Source organism: Netta rufina, assembly GCF_964035555.1.
Source record: "Netta rufina genome assembly, chromosome: 9".
Taxonomy (NCBI): domain Eukaryota; kingdom Metazoa; phylum Chordata; class Aves; order Anseriformes; family Anatidae; genus Netta; species Netta rufina.
Genome location: NC_140132.1, coordinates 19,387,470 through 19,411,505, shown reverse-complemented (window position 1 = coordinate 19,411,505; position 24,036 = coordinate 19,387,470). Strand labels below are relative to the sequence as shown.

The 24,036-nt window shown below is 38.1% G+C and overlaps 1 protein-coding gene across 1 annotated transcript in view; it reads left to right on the top strand.

Annotated features, from left to right (window-relative positions):
- USP13 (ubiquitin specific peptidase 13) overlaps positions 1-20,810 on the top strand; it is a 47,975-nt gene extending 27,165 nt beyond the window's left edge. The window contains exons 8-21 of the mRNA XM_084292263.1: positions 475-662; positions 2,017-2,088; positions 2,355-2,448; positions 6,641-6,766; positions 8,056-8,209; positions 8,407-8,581; positions 10,535-10,623; positions 10,866-10,988; positions 11,462-11,488; positions 13,109-13,252; positions 14,197-14,363; positions 14,867-15,029; positions 16,661-16,745; positions 17,410-20,810. Of these exons, the coding sequence (XP_084148389.1) occupies positions 475-662; positions 2,017-2,088; positions 2,355-2,448; positions 6,641-6,766; positions 8,056-8,209; positions 8,407-8,581; positions 10,535-10,623; positions 10,866-10,988; positions 11,462-11,488; positions 13,109-13,252; positions 14,197-14,363; positions 14,867-15,029; positions 16,661-16,745; positions 17,410-17,503 (1,701 nt within the window). The 3' untranslated portion in view covers positions 17,504-20,810. The remainder of the gene's footprint in view (positions 1-474; positions 663-2,016; positions 2,089-2,354; positions 2,449-6,640; positions 6,767-8,055; positions 8,210-8,406; positions 8,582-10,534; positions 10,624-10,865; positions 10,989-11,461; positions 11,489-13,108; positions 13,253-14,196; positions 14,364-14,866; positions 15,030-16,660; positions 16,746-17,409) is intronic.
- The last annotated feature ends 3,226 nt before the right edge of the window (positions 20,811-24,036 follow it).

The following is a 24,036-nucleotide window of genomic DNA, read 5'->3' as shown; positions in this document are numbered from 1 at the left end:
TTGCTTCCGGTTCTGTTTAAATAATCTAAGAAGTCTGAATGGAAGATGGTTTTAAAGACAGGTATTTCATTGTCCAAATGAAGAAAAAACTAAAAATAAGCACAAAGCAACTGAGAAGAGTTAAACCAGTTTCAAAAGACTTCATGTAACTAATAAAACATGGTTTTATTATACTGATTTCCTTACCAATGTTATGAATAAAAAATCTCTCTTATTCAATGGTCTTTCCGGGAAACCTGTTTTATTTAGCAACCTTCAAAACTTAGGTATAGTCTCAGATGCTGCAAAGGATTGGATAAGTAAGCTGCTAGACTTTTGACCCCGATCTCTTTCCCGACACGCACAAGTTACCTTCATTTTCCTATTCCCATGATTTGGCTCTTATCTAGATTAGATCACAAATTTGGTGATGATGAAAGCAACGATATAATAGTGGTAGAAATTAAAAGGAAAAAAAAATCTTGTTTTTTTCAGACAGAGAATGGACTAAGAGATAATGATATAAAACCAAGAGTCTCAGAATGGGAAGTGATTCAGGAATCTGGAGTGAAACTCAAGCCCATGTATGGCCCAGGATATACTGGCATGAAGAACCTAGGAAATAGCTGCTACCTCAATGCTGTCATGCAAATCATTTTCAGCATCCCAGAGTTCCAGAGAGCGTAAGTAGCTCCAAGTTAGCTCTTGTTGTATTCCCCAATCTCTTTTTTTTTTTTTTTTTTTTTTTTTTTTCTGTGCAAAATGGTATTTTAATGTCTTATCTCCAAGCAGGTCTTTCAGTCAGTTCAGTGGCCAGTTAGAGGATTTAGTGATTGTATTGTTCTATTCTGGATAAGGTTGGAATCCCAAACCTAATCTGCCTTTGAAATTGGAACTTGCTTTGGATTCAGTGTTTTTGTTTGGGTCTGCCTGTCATACATAATTAGCAAAACAGAAGAATGTGAAATACTCCTGACCAACCAAAACAGACCACATCACTCCAAGGAGAGAAGCTTTTATATTTATAAAAAGTATACAGTCTATGGTTTGCAATAAATTCAGGGTGCGTTTTCCATCCACAGCTATGGTAGTGTGTGTTCTGGAAGTAAGGTTTTAGATTTTGGAACACCTCCCAGGTTTACAAGTAGCAACTGCCTTCAGGAGAAGAAGAGGGAGAAAACTTGTGTTTGTTTACTTTGTTAGCCATATGGAGTAGAGTCTAATTGACAGCTTTTCTATCTCCATTTTTGAAAAACATAAGGATGGACTTTACTAAGGGAAGTGGTTTTCCACAGCATTGTCCTTGGAGTTTCCTGAAGCATACAGTATTAACAGAGCAGTGAAGATCTTTGGACGAGGCAGAAATTAGGTGTGTTCTTTCACTGTGGCCCTACCATGTAGCCTGTTATTACATCTGTTTTCAAGTGAAGTAATAGATAGCATGCTACAAAATGCTGCACTTTTCAACAAACTGTTTACAATAATATATACTTCAGTGGTTATTGTCAGGAGTTAGCATTTGTTTCTCTGAGGAAACTCAACAGAACCATTATTTTACATGTTTAGGTCCTGACTTTAAAAAAAAACAACAAAAACAAACACACAAAACAAACAAACAAACAAAAACAACCTTGGAATTTATTCCGCAGTGTTGGTCAAGACTAGGAAGTAAATGTATGTTGTTTCTCTGTAGTTTTGAGTAACTTCATCTAGCAGCTACTTCACAATCAAGGAATAGAACTTAAATTCTTACTGAACAACACTGCTGTATCCTTCTCTCTGGCTAGAAGCTTCTAAGCAAAACTTAAATGTCCATTTCATAATTCCTTTACTACTATTTCTTCCACGATAGAAACACTCACCAGGGACAGATTAAGTCATTGCTATGATGCAAAATTTGACTTCCTAGTACAGAGGGAGCTTGCAGATGTATCACTGCTGAACACTGAGTATCTGTTAGTATACCTCTGAGTAAATCTAGCTGTGATATTTGAATGTTTTTGTTTTGTTTTGTTCTGTTTTGTTCTTGCTGGTCAGGTATGTGGGAAACCTTCCAAGAATATATGACTACTCCCCTCTTGATCCAACGCAAGATTTCAACACTCAGATGTAAGTGACACTTCTCAGTGATTTACTTGGTCAATTTAAATAAAATCTGAATAATTGAATGGCAGGGCTGAAGAGCATGTCTACATGGGCTTGAAAGTGAGAAATGGCATAGGGTAGAATGCAAAGACTTGTCTGCGTAATTACAGATAATGTTTCCTCTGGGGTTCAAAGACACTGTATTTCTTTTTTCCTTAGAAGAAATTTGTCTATTCTTTACCTGTTTTCCCATGTTTTTCTTTTTTTCCCCCCCATTTTCTTCCCTACAGGGCTAAACTGGGACATGGCCTCCTTTCAGGCCAGTACTCTAAGCCACCCATGAAATCTGAGCTTATTGAACAGGTGATGAAAGAAGAACACAAGGTATTTGACTGAGCTTGTGCAGCCTGGTAACTAGGTAAAAATGATACCCTGAGAAAAGGGAACAGGTGTTGGGCATTGGAGAGCATGGGTGGATCCAGCATGGGATGCTTAGCAAGGTGGAATGAGCAGGATTCTTGTCAGGAATATATTAGTCAGGGACTATTTGTGCAAAGCATTAAAGCTACCATTGGTTCTGCTAATAACATTCTCCTGCTCCAGTAATGAGAGCAGAGCTTAGGTTTACCTTTTGGTTTACCTTTTCTGAGGAACAAAAAAAATGTTATTTAGAGAGTCCAGAGTATTTAGAAGAAAACGTCTAAGTCCTCTCTAAATTGCAGAAAGAAGGATAAAGAACTGAAGAGGTGCTTCTGAGAAGTGTCTGACGATATTCCACCTGATTTTAGGAGAAGCTGTCTATGTAATGCGAGATTTAGCGGTGCTGGAGGCTTTCATTTGTGTGAAAGAGGTGTCATGCAGAGCTATATCCACTGAGGCTTGCTTCGAGTATTTTATGGTTACAAAAAACATGTGGAAGCATGCCTATGCCAGTGGGGTCTCTCCTAGAAAATGAACAGTAGATATGATTTTTGGATATAAATTGAAACTGTAACCACTGGGCAGCCAAGCATCAAGGCACATAGTGGCATCCATACACCTACACCTTTATCTGTGTATGCTTTCTTCATTCAGCAATGAATACTTTCACAATAACCAGAAAGCCTCCTCATATTCTTTTTCTTACAGTCTTTTGATTTTTTTAAAAGTAAGGATAATTTTTGACCAAGGCCTGACTGATATATTTTTGTCAGCAAGGTTCATGGGCACTGCCTGATTCACCTTTTAATCTTTGTACCTGTTCTTACTTTTGTGAAGAAAAGCTGTCAGCAGCTTAGTGGTGAGCTGGGAAAGATTATTTTCTTTGTCCAGGTTAGTGTAATTTCCCTCAACATTTCAGAGTGAGAATAACACCAGTTCTGATTTTGTCACTTTGAACACTGATGTATTTGGATTCGCCTGTTTTCCCTACAGTCACCCAATTAATAACTGCGTGGAGGAAAATCCTAGTTATTTAGTCAGTGTTCTCTACCCAAGTGAATCTGTTGAAGTTTAGATTTGTTTTACTATTCAAATTATCTACTTTGAAATATCTTCTTTAGAGTGATGCTAGAAAAACTGCCTGGAATGTGTTTGTGTCCCTGCCAACCTCTCTTATTGTGATTCCAAGCAGCACGTGGAGCCAAAGCGCAGACTCCATAGATGGGATATTTAGAAACAAATGGTGAGCTAGCAGCAAATAGTGAAAATAATGCCTGTAGGAAAGAGGTTTCTTTATGGAGGAAAAGTTCTCTTACCAAGTCATATTTTCACAGATAATAGCAATCACGTTTGCTTCTGTCACAGAAGCATGATGATGTTTTCCATGGAAATAGATTTTTTCCTCTACCTTCCTCTATCAGTTATTGATAAAGGAAATTCTCCTAAAATAAGAATGTCAGGGGGATACTGGACAAAGACCGAACATCTGGTACACAGTAGTTTGCAGGATTTGAAAGCTTCATGTCTCAAAGCAATTGTTTTGTACAACAGATAGTCATTGGTTTGGTGCAACCAATCACACGTGGCCTATGTTTCCTGTAAATAAAGTTATAATCTATCAATGCATCGCTATAACTAAGAAATAGTAGAATAATTTCAACAGACTCCTCACCTTCAGACTTCTCACCTTAAATTCTGTACACTGATGACCTGCTTTGTTAAACGCATACAAGATATGAATGAAGAATTACGTGCTGGTAGATCAGGACTCTTAGAATAAACCTACATCTGCATGTTTAGGCCAGCGGTCACTCGTAGCAATGAGATGCATTTTAATGACAAGTAGTATATTTCTGTCAGGTAGTTAGTAGCAGCCATGTGTTGTTATTTAAGAATATCTGTATTATTCATAAGGTCAGTTTAATAAAATTGTAGTTGTATGTATCAGGTGAGTTCCTTATCAAGCAAATCCTAGCAGTTACCAATATTTGAATTAGCCTTTATTTATTCTTTTTATTGAATATTTTTTTAGTCCTTTTATTCTTTGTATTGAAGAATTACTTAGAAAAAATAAATATAGCTGTTCCCTCTGTTCCCTCACTCTGGATGTACAAATGTAGGTTTTGTGGTCTTGGGGGTGTTTCCCTGCCCTGCCAGCTCTTCCATGAAATACCAGTATACATACAGATGATATTTCTCATCCAGATAGCTAAATAAAATCATCTCATCCAGATAGCTAAAATATACTAATATGATTGCAGAGGATTTTAGGCCCTCAACATTTTCAAGTGCTTCAGTTTTGTGTCTATAAAATCAATTATTCATTTTATTTTTATTCTCTCCCCCCTCTTTTTTTGCCTCCTACATGCAAAGAAGTTCTTTAGCTTTCTGGGTCTTTGGAATTCATCCAAAGTTTTTTGGAGTTGTTGCCTGTAAAAGCGTTCATGTGAGATCTGCATTGGTCCAGCACAGTCTATATTTAGCTAAACTGTTTTGCAACTGTTGATGGGGAAAGTATGCCAGGTATTCTATAAATATTCATGGTTCTGGGGAGCTGAAATCTTTTTGCCACAGGAGCTTTATCGGGGAATGGCAGCCACTTGGACCCACTTTGATATGAAGAACAGATTGAAAGCTTCAATGGTCATCAACTAGGACTTAATTTTCTGCTTAGAGCTCTGCCATTTCTTCCATTATTTTTCTTGTCCTTGAGGTAGAAAGAGTTTACAGTGTGAGATCCTTTTCTAGAGATTGTCACATGTGGCATATTTCTCCCTGCTCAAATGGCTGAGTAAAAAGCATATAGATGGAAACAAGGCTTAAGTCCAAACTCATTGCATTACACATCAGGGCAAATGTGCCACCTTGCAGTATTCTTGCTTTCAACATAGAAAAAAGCCTGATGTGAAGTAATTTGAGCTGTTTTATGCATTTCTCTCCTCAGTCTTGGCTTTGAAAGGCAGTCGAGGACACAAAAGTGATAAATAACCCATGATTCACAAATCCCTAGAACATCTCTCTGTTCAAACAGTACTGAGACCCTTTCTCTTTCTGAGACCCTCTAACTAGCATCTTAGTGTAATGAAGTTGCTGGTATGTTGCCAGAAACCAAAAAAAAACATAATTGAGCATCTGCTTCTGATTTCAGTGAGTCTAGGGCTATCTTACACTGGTGAAACCAAGAATAAAATTTTGCTCTGCTAGTGTATGCTTTATGCATCTTCCATTTCATGCTGCTTTTTCTATTTTTATACCAGAATGATAGTGCAACTGTAGTAGAGACTGAGATTGGCTGGATATTGAACAACCCTTAGTATGTCCTAGAGGCTATGCTTTTGCTTGGACTGTCTTGAAATTTATTTGGTCTTATGGAGGATGAGGGCAAATCTGAGTAAAAGATTCTGACCTTTTTGAAAGTGTTATGTAAAAGGAATAATGACTAGTGTATTCTTGAGGATACAATTCCAAGGAGAAAAAAAAAAAAAAGCGTCTTGCAGTGGTATAGAGATTGTGAAAATGAAAATGAGGACTCTCTTAGCAGCTAGAGATCTTCATAAATGGTACAGTTTTCTGGCCAAAGGCTGTATGTTCCTGGTCCTTCAACAAAACTAACACCTGCAAATTGCAGATTCATGTCTGTTCTTTGCAACCCATCTGGGAATTCATCCTGCATGCATTAGTTGCTCTCTGCTTCACTCTGCAGAGATCTCTGGAAAGGTTTTGTCCTGAGTAAAGCTGCCAGCTGGTTTATCAATGTGCTTCAATGCCCACATAGCTTTAAGTGAAACAGTGGTCTGAAGGAATGTCAAATGTTAGAAAACTGTGTAGACTTTTAGCCTTTCTGAAAACTACTAGCCTTCAGCAAACATTCTATGCTTCTATGAAACCTGCAGTAATTGGTTTTAATTTGCAAATGCCATGGAAAAATCAGATGAAATGAATGATGCAGGAGATGTCAGAAAACATATTCTAAAACAGTCGAATAACATTTCAGGTTCCTTTTCATTTTTATTAAAATGGAAGTCTAGATGAAACTGAAATTATTATTTCTACAGTGATAGAAATGGGTCAAAAATAGATCTAGTGGAGTGATCTTTGGTCCAAGAATAAACAAAAATTCTTCTTTAAAAGCTTTCTTTCTTTCATTTATTTCTAGCCACAACACAATGGAATATCTCCCCGAATGTTTAAGGCTTTTATAAGTAAAGGCCACCCAGAATTTTCCTCTAATAGACAACAAGACGCGCAGGAGTTTTTTCTACATCTTATAAATCTCGTAGAGGTGAGAAAATCTTAATGTTCTGTGGAAATCTTCTGTTCTGTGGTTGTGTTAGACAATGAGGACCAAGTTGTTATATGAATAGTTCATTTTTTAATATATTCTTTACAGTGTTGGATATGTAGAAAATGGCACCAATTTAAATGTGTTTTGATTTAGAAACAATTTTTCATTTTATTCTCCTTTCTCATGACTTCAGACTCTTGCATGACTAGTGATGCAAGAGATACAGAAAGGTCAAGCATCTTTGAACAAACTATAAGATTTATAAATGTATGTGTCTGTCCTTAAATTGCTGTTCATTTATGATTGCATACTATCCATTTGTTTACCATAACAAAGTCTGTCTTGGAATAATAATGAATTAGGTGGTATTATTATTGCAAATTTTTGTCTACATTGGGAGCAAACTAATCACCACATCCAACTCCTTTTACAAATCCCAGCTGTACATCATTGAGTCATTACAGGAGAAAGTCTCTCCTGATGAAGGCGAAGTGAATATTTGTCAGTTGAATATTTCTGAATATAAAATGTTAGTTCTACTGTGTTCCAGCTCAATGCTGCATGTAAAAGAACCAGTGCTGTGAATTTTAACTATGTCTTTCTGAAAAGGAAATTTACAAAGACAGCCAGTTTTGATTTAAAGCACTTCTTTCTTTTCCATCCCTCCTCCCTCATTTTCCTATTTTCCCCAAGAATCAAAGGTGTTTATTCATGTGTTAGTTTGGATGAAGTTATTCACATTTGAATGTGTAACATTCTACGTCACAAAACACATTACTGATTACAGGGTGGCTAGAAGACTTCTTTTTTTCTTTTTTCTATTTTTTTTTTTTTTTTAAACCTGGTCACAGATATTAACATGAACAATAAGGAGGAGGAATTATTCTTTGTATGACATTTCTATCTGGATAATGAGCTACAAGTTTCTCGTTCTGTTTCAATGCAGATTCAGAGCGGTAGGAACAATTCTGTCTGCTGAAGGGATGTTCTATGTTACTTACCTGAGATTTCAGTCTTTATTATAACCTGTTACTTTCGTAGCTTCTTCTGTCTACTTTGACTCAGTCACATTCATTCTGTGCATACCCTGCAAATTAGTATCTTTCTGCAAGATATTGCTGTGTATGCAGACATCAAGAACTTCTCTGAGTTCTGCATGAAATAGGAAACAAGCTGAGCTGTCAGAGCTGGCTGCAACATTAGTGTCTTTGTGCTTATCATCAGTCTTTGGATTCTTTGGTCATCTAAGGGATGATCATTAAAGTGAATGTTAATATTCCTTTCAGAGGAACCCAGTAGGTTCAGAAAACCCCAGTGATGTCTTCCGGTTCCTGGTGGAAGAACGCACACAATGCTGCCAGTCCAGAAAGGTGCGCTACACAGAGAGGGTGGACTATATCATGCAGTTACCTGTTGCAATGGAAGCAGCAACAAACAAAGGTAAGGAAACAAAGAGGTCTATTGACTGACTATTTGGAAACTCTCCCAACAATGAATGATGTCTGTTGAGCCACACAAGAGTTTTACTGGTAGGTAGGTTCTTCTGTTTCTAAGACCTGCAAAGATAAGACTGCAGTGAGGCACATCAAAACCACAACAATGTTCATTTAGCTTTCCATGTGATGTGTATTTCTCAGATGAATTAATTGCATATGAACTGAAGAGGCGAGAAGCAGAAGCTGCAAGGAGAGCTCCACCAGAGCTTGTCCGTGCCAAGATCCCATTTAGTGCATGTCTGCAGGCTTTTTCTGAACCGAACAATGTAGAAGACTTCTGGAGCAGTGCCCTTCAAGCAAAATCTGCAGGAGTTAAGTAAGTGTCTGTGTGCCTAATGAAAACCTGTACTCTTTGCTTACTTTCCTACCTGGACATGGCACAGTGAGAAACAAAGGGCTTTATGGGCTCTGGGATCGTGTTAATGTTGGGGCTCACAATGCAATGTGCAGATCAAGCTCGACAAGAGCTGTAATGAGCAATCGAGCAGGAAATAAATTGATCTAAACTGTCAAACTCCAAGAGGTGAAATTAGTTGGTTTTTAAGAGCTTGAACTTTAAATGCTTATTACTTAATTGTTTGCCCATGTTTTAAAATTGAATTATTAGCTAGTATGCTCTGTACTGAGTGTTAAGAGACACTCTGGATCTCTGTGCTTAGTCCCTTGATGTCTTCATTTGACTAAAAATGCTGAATAGCATTGTGTGGAGACAAAACAAGATAAAGCAAGAGAAGGTTTTACTTCTTGTTTGAAAAAGTTCTTTTGATGAATGGAAGTCTTTGAATTTGTGAAATGCTATGCTGATAATGCTGTTGTAATTATGTTGCTATGTTTTTTATGTGTCTGGATTTCAACCCATCCACATCTGTTAGCTACAGGATATGGTTGCATCTGTTAAGCTTGATTGCTTAACAAGAAAACTACCTTGTGTGCCTATACTTAGGTAGATAAAAGAACCAAGAACTTCTTGGGCTTAGAAAGCATTGAGATGATAAAGAATGGGAGGCAGAGGACTGAAATTTGCAGGGGGAGAATTCCTTGTTAACAAGACTTAGTTTCTTATCAGGTTCCATTTCTATATATCAGCAGCAAGGAGTGGTTGAAAAATGAGCTCTGCAACTGATTTGCTGTGATACCTTCTATTTTTAGATCACTTAACATATCAATGCCTCATCCCTCTTTTTGTGTACAGCTTCACTCATATTGAAAGCTGTGAGGCAAGTGCACGTGGTATGGAGAAAATCGTAGCAGAAAATTGTGGAGGTTTCTCTCTCTCTCTTTACTTTGACCATGATTTAGCACTTCCTCATTCCTTGGATATTTAAAAGCATTGAAAGATAAAGAAGAATATGTTTAAAATTCAAAATTTTCTGCTGCAGATAATAAAGTTACTAAAACTGCAGGGTAGAGCTAACAATAATTTAGAAAGCAACTATCTGTAATATGGAAAGAAGGCCTCATTGAGGATGGGTTAATTGTATTTTACCCAGAATAAGTTGAACTAGAGGAAAGGATGGCATGTGTAAATGGAAGATAAGGGGAAAGGTTCAGGATACTAAATACAAGGAAAATGGGAACACGGAGAAGGAGAACAGCAATACATATAATGTTTCATTGTGTTCAAGATTAACTTTTTTCTCTTCATTAAGCTGACAAAAATCAGATATCTGTTTCACCTCGAGTCATCTCTATTTTTGTTAAATATCGTAGTAGTTTAATAAGAATATAATGCATTTCTAAATAGTATTTTTATATGAAAAATTCAAAAATAACATCTTTATCTTAATGAAATGCTTTATAGGTGGATTGATACCTCATTGTCTATGCTACTGTTAGAATGAAAAACTGCACATTCCATTGTTAGCCCATTTTGTCCAAACTATGCTTTAAACATTTGCCCTAAAGTTCTAGCCAATACATCATTGAAAAGTTATTTTCTGACATTCAATTTCAGAATTGCTTGACCAAGCAAATTTAATATATTACTTTTAGTTGTTTGCTGTATTTTTCATACAAGCTGAATATCTGCAAGGTTTTCAGCTGACATTTGGGATATAAATGTATAGAAAGCTACTATACTTCACTGTACTTGAAAACTTACTTTTCTGTGAAATTTAGGTTCTCACTTATATTTTATAAAATTCATCACTATTCATTTCACTCAGAATTACTAGAATTACTTATCTCAGTGTGCATGAGGTACTAAAATCTGTGCTGCTTTTGATGTTGTTGCCCTGCTTCACTGAATTGAATTTCTTGTGCTTCCCAGGACTTCACGTTTTGCTTCATTTCCTGAGTACTTAGTTGTGCAGATAAAGAAGTTCACCTTTGGCCTTGACTGGATACCCAAAAAGCTTGGTATGTGCCTTTTATACTTCCCTTTTCTCATTCTATCTAATATAATCTGTAAGGTATACATGCTTTCCTGTATGAGGACATTACTTCATTCTGAATTTTATACTGTGAAGATCCTAATTGAATCTTCTTTTCTTTTATGACAAATTAAACTAACCCATGTGAAGTTACCCTAGCTGTTTGTCAGCTGTGTACCAGAGTCCTTGGTGGTTTCATATACTTAACCCATTTCTCTGTTTTTGTAGATGTTTCTGTAGACATGCCAGATTTCCTGGATATCAATCACCTTCGGGCCACGGGTCTCCAACCAGGAGAAGAGGAACTTCCAGACATTGCTCCTCCCATTATCATTCCTGATGATCCGAAAGGTACTGACATCTGTTCTCTTGATCCTCCCCATGAAAGACAACTAGTACCTGAGGTTGTGTGCCAGACCAAAGGCTATGTCAAAAGTCAGCTCTCTAAAGGTTTGAGTTTTGACTCTTATCTGCAGTTTCTTACCATGACCTATTCTTTTTAGCCCTTTTTAGTGGACTGACCTGTTTTTATCGCGTTTGGGTGATGGAACCTTATAACAGAACAGGTTCTTATTTAAGTTTAGCCATCAGGTATAATTCCTGCTGGTTTATGATACTAGTGGCATCTCATTCTGAGTTGCTAGGGAGGTTGTTAATTCAAGGCAAAACATCAGGGATATAAAGATGATCATGCTCTGCCTGTATGAGGTCCAATGTTTCTGTGACTTTAAAAAAAAAACATGGATTTTTTGTTATATGGAACAATATGAATCTACTTAGCCTTCATATGTGGCTTTCCCTCCTTTTTTCCCCTTGTTTTTCAGATCGTACGATGAACCATTTCATGGAGTGTATGTATCTCATTTTTCTGAGACTGGTATTTCATCTGCTTAAATTGCCATGCTTTTGCCCAGTTAATGGTTTCTTTGTACACATACTGATGCATGGAGCTCTGGCTGCATGCTTCCTTTAAGTAGCAGCTGACATCTGTATTTGTTCATCATTTGCTTGCATGCGTGCAGGACTCTTCTGCATAAAAGAGTCTGTACTAGCATAAGTGTAGCCAGAATATGAGCTGCTACTCTATCTGCAGTAACCTCGAATATAAAATCTGATGTACCTGTGTGTAATAAAATACAATTGTGAACAGACCAGGAGATGTTAACTCGGATGCAATGTTTTTACAATATTTTTGCTTCACGCATGCAGCCATTTATTAGAAAATAGACACTACTATTTTATACCCATGCATTTAATTATATGAACTAGGAGATATTTTAGGTTTAAACATTACATGTGTTTGGATATATGTAGGATGCGATGCAGATTCTATGGACAGAGCCTTAACTTAACAGTTGTCTATGTTGAATGCTGAACAGCACCTCTCTAGGCTTGAAAGTTCCTTTATGTTTTATATAATTGCTTGCTAAAGAGAAGACTTGGTTGCTACTTTCATTGATGAATCTGCTGTACTTCCAGACTGAAGTTGTTATGATCTTAGCAGAGACTTATTTCAGGTCTGGTTTGTAGAATGAAGGAAGTGGAAGTGCAATATGAATATCTGTGAGGTGTCTTTAATATTTACTGTGTTGGAAACTTATTTTTACCTGCAGTTATCTCTAAGCAGAATGTTATCTGTGCTCCTTCTAATAATAACTTATTAATGAGAGAGAGAATACCAAGAAGGTCCTTGTAGTGCTTTATAGTATCAGCAGTGCTGTCAGAACAAATCGATTTTTCCATGCATCAGCAGAGGCAGTAGCAGAAGTTCTGCTCTAAGCTAAAAGCCCCAGAAGAGACAATGTGTCCGAGTGGTATGGTATGAGACCTAAAGAGAGGTGGGTACCACCTCTCCTGGGAAGAAAGACTCGCTGAATTTCTGCAGGTGTTCAATGCAGAACAGACCAGAGCAGGAGCCAAGGGCTCATCTGCAAGATGCCACTCATCGGCAGGATCTTGCAGTTCTGGGGGTTACAGCTGCTTGATCCTGGCTCCCTCTGGACTCTGACCTCAGCTGAAGCTGTCAGGCTGTGTAATTCAGAGATGAAGCTCAGCTGGAGACTGCTAGATCCAGCAGCCACTGTTCCTCTTGCCTGCAAGATCCTTCCTCAGAGAGCTGTGATGGCTCTAGATGGCCTTCCCTAGCTAAGCTCAGTATCTAACTTCACCCCTTAAAATTCAGCGGTGAGTTCTTTTATAAATGAAATTCTGTAGGAAATTGTCAAGGTTAATGACCTATGTAGGTTAGTGAGACAAATGATTCCAAGTCCATAATAAATCATAATAAATACTATAATGCTTTGTACAAGGCTGCTTTCTAATGAGTATGGCTTTATTGCTAACCTAAGTACTAGTACTAAAACAAATCCTAGCAGTATGTATAGTAATATGTATCACCACAAATAACATTAAGAATGACTGTATAACAGATTAAATTAGACTTGTATATTCTAGAAGGTCCTTTCTTGCAGCTCTAGATATTGATGAGTCTTCAGTTATGCAACTGGCGGAGATGGGTTTTCCTTTGGAAGCATGTCGGAAAGCTGTGTACTATACAGGCAACCTGGGTGCTGAAGTGGCTTTCAACTGGATCATTGCACATATGGAAGAACCAGGTTAGTGACTGGAAGGTGCAAACTAAACTCACCTCCTGGGTATGTCTATCATGGCAGTTGAAATGTCATAACGTGTGACAGAGAAACAACATCCCCCTTCCTCACCTCAGGAAACCTGGAGGTGTGAGTGAATTTTCCTAAGCTGCTCCTAGGATATGCAGGTCTTGACCATCATATGGCATCCTCTGTCTAGAAGACAACAACAAACCTAAGTTACACCAAGAGTACTGTCTCTTGTCCTCACTGGTGGTGTGGGCTAGCTCTCTGTTTTCCAGCCTTTGGCTAGGTCTATGCTGCAGAGGGGAAAGCTGACTTGTGATCAAGCGTAAGTTCAGAGAGCTCTGTTTTGTGGATGCTTTTTTGCCATATCAGCCTTCTCTAGCTCAGATTAGTGCATTCACAACATATTTATAAGTTGTGCTATCTACTGATGGACACCTAATTGGCAGCTAGATATTCTCCACTTTCTGTGTTTCAACCATACAAAGTTTGAGCCCATGATTTGGTACTGAGTATAGCTGAGCACGCCCTTGCCAGGGAGCTCCTGATTTGGTTGAGTTCCCATTTCATTGTGGACTCTTGTGTTGCTTGTGTAAATGGAGAATGAGTTTTACTTGAGCTTAAGCAGGATATTTCAGCTATGGAATCAGTTAATTTTACAACTATATGCACATCAGCCGGATTGTCTACTGTTCTGGTGTCATCACTGCTTCTACATCAACCTTTGCTACTTTCCTTCAGTTGTTTCACTTCTGTGATGTACCAAGTTGTTGCAACTTGTTGTTTTTTAAGGCTTTCCACACATTTAAGTCCCAACCGGGCAAGTGAAATAAACTGCACATTGATTTCCAGGCTGCTTTGAGGTCCTGTTTGTTTGTGTGTGTTGTTGACTTTCCAGTTCAGTGGGGCAAAAGGATGAATTGATGAATGTTTTATTGTTCCAGACTTTGCTGAGCCACTGGTTGTACCTGCGTTTGGAGGAGCCACTTCCAGTGGAGCGGCTGGGTTAGGGGCTGTTGGGCTGGATAACCAGCCTCCTGAAGAGATGGTTGCCATTATCATTTCCATGGGTTTCCAAAGGAACCTAGCAATTCAAGCGCTGAAGGCAACAGTGAGTTCCTTGAGTTAGTGGTAGCATGTGGATTTCATCTGATATTATGTGCCCTGTATGTGTGCGTGTTCAGGTAGCTCTGAAAAATACATATAAAAATTGAGTTAGTGGGTAATGCGTGTAGAACTATTCTGGCAAAGTGTGGGATGCCTGACTTGGTTAGGTTAAAGTGGAGAAGGTGGGCAGTGTGCATTACATACATGTAATGTTAAAATGTAGTGAAACATCTGTTGAGAAACAATCAGAATGCCGAAAGACTATGTGTCTTCATGATGGGAAATCTGGGACCATGGGAAATATTTGTGGAAAGATTTCTTTTCCATCTATTAAGCTTCTGCAGAGTGCTTGTTGAATACTGTTTTCCATGGAGGTAGAGTATGTATCTTAGAAGCTTTCAGGGCTTTTGCATATGATCCATATTTGTTTCAAAGGCTGGTATCTGAGTGGTAGCATGATTCTAGAGAATGTATTAAGGACTGCTTTTTTGTTTGATTGACTCACAGAACAATAATTTGGAGCGTGCGCTGGAATGGATCTTCAGCCGCCCTGAACTTGAAGAAGAGAGTGAGCCTGCTTTGGACGTGATGGATCTGGAGAACCATGCTAACGCGAATATCCTTGCAGAGACAGGATCAGAGGGACCCAGGATCAAAGATGGGCCTGGAAGTAAGTTCTTCAGCTTAGAGTTGGCGATTGTGTTGTTGCATCACACCTACCCAAGTACTTCTTGCAGACAACTTACTTCTAATCCTGCTTCTGGGGCTGAGCCAGATGCTGTGGGGCTAATTTCTGTGGTCTGTGTTTGCTCAGTAAACTTTCTCTGGACTCACTGAATAACCTGAGTCCCAGCTTTTTGTTGCCACGGCATAAAAGTCTCTCCTGGCCTAGTTTTACTTTTTTGTTGTTGCTGTAAGATAGAAGGACAAAGAAAAGCTAGAATGTCGAAATCTTCAGAGGCTGAGTATCCCAAAGATAACACTGCTGTTGCAGACCACCTGAGTTTCTGTCCTTCTATGGTGTGGGGTGAGGTTGGGTGGGTGGGTTGATAAAATCCCCTCAACCAAATTTCTTATTCTAATGTGGCTGGTATAATTAGCATCCTGTTTGTACTGCTTTGATGTTTTCTTTTGGGCTATGTTTTTTTCTTTGAGATTCTCAGTCATATGACTGCTAAATAAACCACAAGATGGAGCAAATGTACAGCAGTCAAAGTTGTGAAGTAGGCAAAAAAAAACCCACACAGCAACTTAAGTGTAAAAGCACTAGAGTACAATAGCTCAGTGGTTCCAATGTAATGCGATCATATTGAAGGGTCATTTGTGACCAATTCTAATAACTGTTTTATGTTCTAAGCTTGTCCCTCTGGTTTTGACTGTAATGGTCTTAGAAAAAAATATTAACATCCAATTTGATTTTGGTTCTGTGGTTGCCATTATTGTATAAGAACATTAATTTCTTTGTTTCTAACGTGATAAAATCCAATCTTAAGTCTTGTGGAGATGTGGGAAAGATTGATAATCATTAGATTAAAGAACAACAACAACAACAAAAAAAAGAAAATAAAGATTTGGAATAATTATTTTTTGTGGTACTTAGCCTTTATAGACTGAGACCATTTACTGAGTGCCTGAAATCCTGATAACCAACATGATACTGTAAAATGGCTCCAGAAAGCCCTCTCCACCAAAATCCAGGCCTCTGTCCTTATGCAATATCCTGAAAGAAGGTACCCTTTTACTTTTGGTGGTAATCTGGGTGAATGGCATGAATGGGTGGGGAGCAAGAACCAATGATGTGTTCTCCAGAGGCTCAAAGTACAAAAATTGTCCTTTGTATTAAAGGAAGAAGTTTCTTTCCTGTCCTCCCTTTTATGATCTGATGAAATTTAGAACTTACGTGTTTTTTTTGTTTGACTTATAGGGGATCTGTGATCATGCTCAAACACATAGCTAATCTGTGTGCGGAATGAACTCCATATCCAGCACTTTCTGTGGTGCTCTCTGTGAACTGGGAATGAATCTGCTGTTTTCTCTTTCCAGGGCTGTGATCACAGCCCTGCTGTACATGCACAGATGTATGTGGGTTTTGCTTGGATTGTTTTGATGTTTGACAGTGAATTTGAGTACTAGTTAAACTGAGCATATGCTGCAGTCTTAACAGATACTGTGCTTGGGGATGCAGAGTCTGAGTTAGGAGTGCCCAGGTGCTTCTCTAGGATTAGAAAGAAAAGTTTCCCCTGGATTCATATTGCAATGCTAGCAATAAGATTTATGCTCCCCTTTGTATTTGTTAAACAGGATACGAGCTGTTTGGGTTCATCAGCCACATGGGAACATCCACAATGAGTGGCCACTATGTTTGTCATCTCAAGAAAGAAGGAAGGTGAGTTGATGATGAGTGGAGGGAGACACACGGGTGTACAGATGTTTTCTTTGAAACATGCATCTGTTCAGAGCAGGATGTGTATTCATAGCATGCAAAACACATTATTACCATGTATACATTTCCCACCAAAGAGATGAAGTTTCTGATTGTTATAGATTATAGATGTGATTAGTTAACTCTGATACGGCTGAGATCTAGGTTGAAATGAACCAGTGGATGTTCTGTCCTTGTTATTTCAAATCTTTGTTCATTTGGGGGCATCACTTTTGTACCTGACTGTTTATCTGAGCTTCCCCCAACTTCCTCTCCCTTCCCATTAATAGAAACCCATCAGACTACAGGCTAGTTCTAACACTAGTACCGATAGTACTGCGGAATGATCTTGGCTGTGATTTTGATATGCTTTTTTTTTTTTTTTTTAATCAGAAATCCATAATTTTCCTTCATTTAAACTCTAACTGCATACTCCTCTACACATCCCTCTTCCTTTTTGGTTCTTGATATTGCCAGTAAAGATGCTTTAGCTGTTTCTCAGGTCATTTTTTTCTGTTGCAATGCCTACATTTAGATTTTAAGTTCTTTGAACTTTGGATTTGATTAGTCCTTGAAAAGTGATGACTTTTATACAGACAGAATGTAATCAGTCTTGTTTTCATTTCAGATGGGTGATCTACAATGACCTTAGAGTCTGTGCCTCAGAACGACCTCCGAAAGACCAGGGCTACATTTATTTTTACCACAGGATACCAAGTTAGGCCTCAAATCTATTACCTGGCCTTAAGAAGCCATAAGCCTTTTTAACCTGCCAAAAAAAGCATCCAAGAAAAAAAAAAATCAAAGCCAACAAAAGACCCCTAACCCTTGGACTACCAAAAAGCAAAGGAAAACATGGGATATTTATAGTTTATTTAAAAACAGTTATTTGATGCCTTCTTAAGCATTAGAGGGAAAAATTTCTATCAGGTGATGTATAGTACCTTGTTTTAAATTTATACACCTTAAAGGATACCTTAAGACCATGCAGATTACTGGTGGAGTTTGCAGCTAGTATATGGAGAAAACAGGATTTTCAAAATTGGACAAAACCAGACCAGTTCAGCTCAACTCCTGCGTGTTCAGTCCATGCATCCATTGAAGACCATGAAGAAATATTTGCACCTGTGGTAACTGGGAGTCACTGTTTTCAGCCAGAGTGCAGACCACTTACGGAAATATCACGTGTAAAGTTGGAGGGAGGGTGTGTGTGAGTGTTCTTCAGAGCAAAATGTCTTATTTGAGATTATTGTCATTACAGTGAGAAAAGCCAGCTACAGTTACACCAGTCTTGTAGTGTTTCGTTTTGCATTTTTGATGCATAAAACTGAGAAACTAACGGAGATGTCAGTGCCCTGTACATTTTCTGCCAAAGAGAAATAGTGGATTTTATTTTCACAGAGGTAGGTTTCTTCATCCTCTCTTGAATGTTTGTTTTGAAAGTTCTTCAAACAGATTCAGGATTACAAGTGGCTAAAAGAAGGAATTTTTTTCTGATTATAAAATTAAATAGTGTGCTCTCAGGAAAAGCCTATTATTTTATTTTATTTTATTTATTTATTTTTTTTCTCTGATGAAGGAGGTAAAGAAGGAGTTATTGTCCCATTATATTCCTTTCTGGAAATTTGCATCTAGCTCACTCACATTCCAGCTGAAATCAACTCCCTGACAAAGTATTTGCAGTGCCATTCTTCTTTCTGCCAAAGGCTGCTTAAGTATTTAATTCCATCTGCGAATGGGGAAAATTGCTTAGTAAAATTCTGTTATATTTATTTAATGATTCCCCCCCCCCCCCCAAAAAAAAAAAAAAGGCAATACTTTCTCATGATGTTTCAGATTTCTTGTAACTTGCGATCACACCAATAATCTGCTCTTTTACAGACACCTTCACAAAAGGGGTTTTATATCTCTGGCAGGAATGAAGGGTGGGTAGGTAGGGGCTGGCCTTTCCTGTCCCTTTTTTGTTTTTGTTTTATTTTTTTTTTTGGTGTTATTTCAGTTTGCAGCACAGGCAAGATTATATATATATGGGTTTTTAAATTGTCATTGAAAACATTAATTCTAGGAAAAAAATACAACGGTGAATGTGATACTTTTTGTGACTCCAAAAACTACTAAAAGTTCAAAATGTATTAGCCACTGCTTAGAGATGGTTGAAGGAGTTGCCTCATGTAATCTTACTGAGCCTCCAAAGTAAATTGGAAAGGTCAAAACAAAGAAAAAAAAGAAAAAAAAAAAAAAAAACAAAGAAAAAACCTTGTAGAATATGAGAGACAGGGAGCTTTAATCTCTGCAGTACCTGCGAGTTTAATAGAAAAATTCAAGCAGCTACAAAAGAGAACCCAAATTAAAAATCTGGTTATGAGCAGGGCATTTTATTTTTTCCAGCATTTGGAGGAAAAAAAACAACAACATGCAGAGCCAAAAAAAAAAAAAAAGTGTATTTTTTCAGCTTCTGATCTTAAGAGAGGAGAAAAATCCTAGTGCAATAATTCTGTAAATGGTGCCTAATTGCTGGGAAAGCTTCCTCCATTAAGCGCTCTTATTGACACAAAAGCATGGTGCTATAGCGCATTAAGTGGCTCCTGTGAGATTCAGCTGCTTTGTAATTATTGAGCCACCAGTTCTGGACAAAATAAAATCTGCCAGTAATTTTTTTCCTTCCTCAAGGTTTTTGAGTATTTGTGTATCTCACCAGAAAATGACAAGTTTGAAAATCGGATCAGCAAATGTCACATCTTCAATTTAAAGTGAAAGAACAAAACATTCATATATCTATATTTGTGCTTTATCATTCTGGTAGTGGGGAAAAAAAAAAAAGATGTCTTTTATTTATGTTTTTTTTTTGAATACCTATTTATATCCCAATGGAGTTCAACACATCAGCTTCCCTCTTGCCTCATAATCTTAAAGGGCTATTTATAAACTAACAAGATCTGATGACTGTTACCTTTTTACTTAGAGACTCCGGGTAAGTGGAAGCCAACAGAGCTGTTATCATGTTCATTATTAAACTGGAAACGTGGCTGGTCTCTTAGGATTAAGGGTGGAGCTTGGACTTGTGCAAACCATTTGTCTGGTGCATCCTAAAACAGGAAGAGCTGTGGGACTGATACTGGTTTCAGCTGACACGAGACACACTTAAAAAGGTGACAAACTGGAAACAATAAATAAAAGGGGAAGGGCATTATCTGGCTGCAGCAGGTGAGAGGTAATACCTCGGCTTCTGAAGTTCTTTTCAGTTGAGCACTCTCATGTACTGCCTGCCGAAATGAGTGAGTGGGTCAGAAGTGTGGGGAGCAGTTCAGGGGAAAGGTTTACAGATGTGCTAAAACCTAGCACTTGAAAATATCTGAAATTCTTCAGGGCTTTCAGGAATTCTTCTCTTCTTTCCCAAAGTAGAGATTTTCCACCTTTTCTAAATGAGCAGTTAAGGCATTTCAGTTTTGTGATGAGATATCATGAGAAACATCATGAATCTCGAGGAGCAGGATGTCCACTCCTGACATAAAAACAAGTCTAGATGGTTCTTGACTCCCATCACTTCTAATTCTGCTGTGCTCAGTGACTACTTCTGACTTGCACTGGTGGAACTGAAACCAGGATCAGTTTCTTTGGCTCAGGCAGCCTCCGCTGAGTTGTAGCACACATTCTGAATGCAGATGCAACTGGAGTTATTAGATTGTTTTAGAAGCATCTCCATTCCTTTTGTATTTCATCCTGGCAGCAGCCATTTTTATCTCCATTGCTGTTTTCATGCATTGAAAGACTATGCAAAATACATAACTGGACATCACTTTTCATTCTGTTCCTATCCCTGTCCACCTTAATGGCTGAGATCGGTTTCTGATTTCTGTTCACTCTTCAGAGGTTTTACTGTTGTATCCTTGAAGTGTCTGTACTGGTTTACTTTGCACCATTCAGAGTTGTTTGCTTGGAGCACTGTTAACATTTTGGAGAGTATTTGGGATGAGCAAGGTTGTGAATGACATTGTTGCAACTGTTTTAAATTAAAAAGAAATATTCTCACTTCTTGTGGCTGTGTGGATTCTTTCTTTCTTTCTTTCTTTCCTGTCCAAACTCAAGAGGAGTGGACTATGTTCTGATGCTGCCTCTTTTCTTACTTTCTGTGGTCGTGTTTGGTGTTTTACCTAAAAACCTGCATGGGGAAACAAAGAGATTTGTGACAGACTTAATCTCTTGTGGCAATTCTCTGGATGGCAAAAAACAAAAACCTTAAAATCCTCTCTGCTTCCCGAAACAAACAAAAACCGAAGTGCAGAATGGGTATAACGTGGCAAAACAGAATATAGGATTTCCATTGCTAATTTTTTTGTTTGCAACTTTTAAGCCAATTGAAGTTCTTTGAATATGAGAGTTGGCAATGTTCACATGGAAGAGTGCTGTCATTGCGCTCTGTTTCCTGCTGTTTAATTATAGCTTTATCTTGGTCTGTAAGTCCTCATATTCATTTAGGAATTTGACCTGCTGTTCTGTAAAGGATTGTTTTTCTTCATGCATGAGGGATTCACATTGCAGCGTGACCACTGGGATCTTTGGTAGATGCAAGAATAGGCCAAAAAAGGAGACTGATGGACGGCAACCCTTTGATCTTTTCACAGGATCATGGGACCATGAGCCGGAGGAGATGCAAGAGGTGAACCTACCAGGTTTTGAGTGACATTTTCTGACATGGAAGTAGGGACCATGTGAAGAGTTGAGTGATGACAGGAAAGGTAAAGATGGTTCAACCCTCAAAGTCCAAAAGTAATGATCTCTTGGTTCTTCTCTATCACAGTTGTTCTTTGTGACCACAACAAGTCACTCTGCATCGTATTCTCACCACTTACAGCAACTGATAGAGGGGAGGGAATGTGGCTCCTTGTGCAAGATAAGGGGCAAAACTTAGGGCTCTGCTCAGACTTCATGCGAGAATTTTCTGTGCAGAGTTGTGACCGCTGACTTTTGCAGACTGCTTGGGGAAGGCAGTATTAGATAACTGACAAGCTAGTACCACCCCTGGTCTCTGCTCCCCATCACTAGAATGGAAAATAACACCTCTGTCCCTTAGGTGTGCTACCAGCACGACACGGGTGAGCGAGGCACTGACAGCTGTGATGAAAAATGAGTGCTATAAAAATACAGAGGACAGATAGTGTATGGCTGACAGCTGTGTGCAGTAGGTGATTATATTTTCAGACTGTTTCGCCAGTGTCCTTCGCACTGATTTTTTGAGCAGTTCTGTGTGTAGGATTTCTTCTCAGCCTCTCTCTTGCTTTAACTTCGGGACTGCAGTGCTGTGCTCCTGGTCTGTGTTTGCTACAGAGCACATAACTAATGGGCACTCCAGCTTATTCTTTGTTGGTATGCTTGAGCAGCAATAAAAGGGGTCAGGCCTCCAGATCCATCCCAACTTTGTATCCCCTCCTCCCCCCCAGTCCCACATACAGCAAAAGCACCAGGCTGTCACATCTATTCTGTCAGCAAATTGTGTGAAAGCCAAAACTAAAATTACTGCCAACTCCCACGGTGGTTTGTGGGAAGTTGCTTTGACTAATGATGTAACCTACCTTTAAGAACACTCAGGATGAGGCTGCGAATCTGACTTTTTACTTTGAAGTCTATGCATTCACCATGCTATGTTGCACTAGGCAGGATATAGTTATATAGAAAAGCTCTTCCTACTATCAGAATAAAGGAAATTATATGTTTTCTGAAGAATTACTTTCATGACATTATGAAGAACAAGATTTGGAAGTTTTTCCATTCAAATTCTACAGCATGTGCTTGATTTCTGCTTATTTTACTTCTATAAAAAGCTCTTCCTTTGCAAGTCTGCCAATCACTGATAGTTGGCTTTTTTTTGTCTCCTAGAAGATTGTTTTGTAATATTAGTTGTGCTTTAATTTTGAAGTGTGAAGTTGCATGATCTCAGGAAAAATTCTCATATACTTCTTTCCATTTTCCTCATTTGGAGTGTATGTGCAACCTCCTTTGGTCCAGTCCTCAGCTAGTATAAATTCTAGATGTAAGTATAGTTGACCAATGTGTTGAAATAAAATAAAATTAAAAAAAAAAATAAAAAAAATAATAAGTAAAAAATAATATATATATAAGGTTAATCAAACAAACCAAAACCTCACCTCAGAGTAACTTGATGAGTTTATTAAAAATCTTTTTGATAAGGAAAAAAAGCCTCTTCTGGGCTGTATTTTTAACCAGAGAAACACTATTATGTCATAAACAGTAGGAAAGAAGACCTCATATTAAAAATCCTTTATTTCACTTGGAGAAGTAGGTCCCTCTTTTCAGTTCAGGTAATTAAAGTCAAAACCATCATCAAACTGAGAACAGATTTGGAAATATTTGAAGCCACAGACAAAGTTTATTTTTAAAACATATTTAAAAATTGCACAGTTATAAATACAGGTAAATAAATACAATTCAGTATGTGGAAAAGAACCCAAGGAAGGCATGCTTCCATTACAGTACAAAAATACTACATTAAATGTGGTGCTCTGCAAATAGTCATCTATGAGCTTAATAAATTTAACACATCCAATATGCACGTAGTTCATTTCTGAGGAAATAGATTATTTTAAAGAGCAGTGCAAGGAAACATCAACGTAAAGCATCAGTAAACTACAGCTCTGTGTTTAATATAATACACAGCTGATAATGCACTAAGTATACAGAGGCGAGTTAGTTGTAAGAAAGGTATTTTTTACTCCTCATTTACTTACAGACCCAGGTGCTCGGTCTGGGTCGGTGTGGACCTTTGTAAGGGAATGTAAACATTCAGGTGTAGGGCTGAGCTCCCACCTCCACGTGCTGCACCCTGCACGTCCACCGACCCATCGACAGAGGCGTTAAGTGAGCAATGTAAGTCTGTGCAGCAGCAGGGCTCCTCTGACAGCCCAGGTGAAAGTATCTGCCAACCCTAGAGTCCCTTCTTTCCTGTATGTTGGCTTAAAAATAAAGCCAAAAAAACTGATGCAAGATAGCAAAGGTTTTTCAAACAGTTTACAGCATATAGAAGAAGCTGCACAGAATGCCTTTCAAAACTATATAGTTTTATTTGAATCTAGATATGCTATACTCTGATATATAAAATATATTTATAAATGTTTTGATTTTTCTGAATTTACAATAATTACTGATATTAAAAAGGCTATTTAAATTAAAGTTTTAGCCAATGTCAATGACATTCTGTAAATGTGGAAGGGGAAAAAAGATCAAAGCACATTAAATCTTG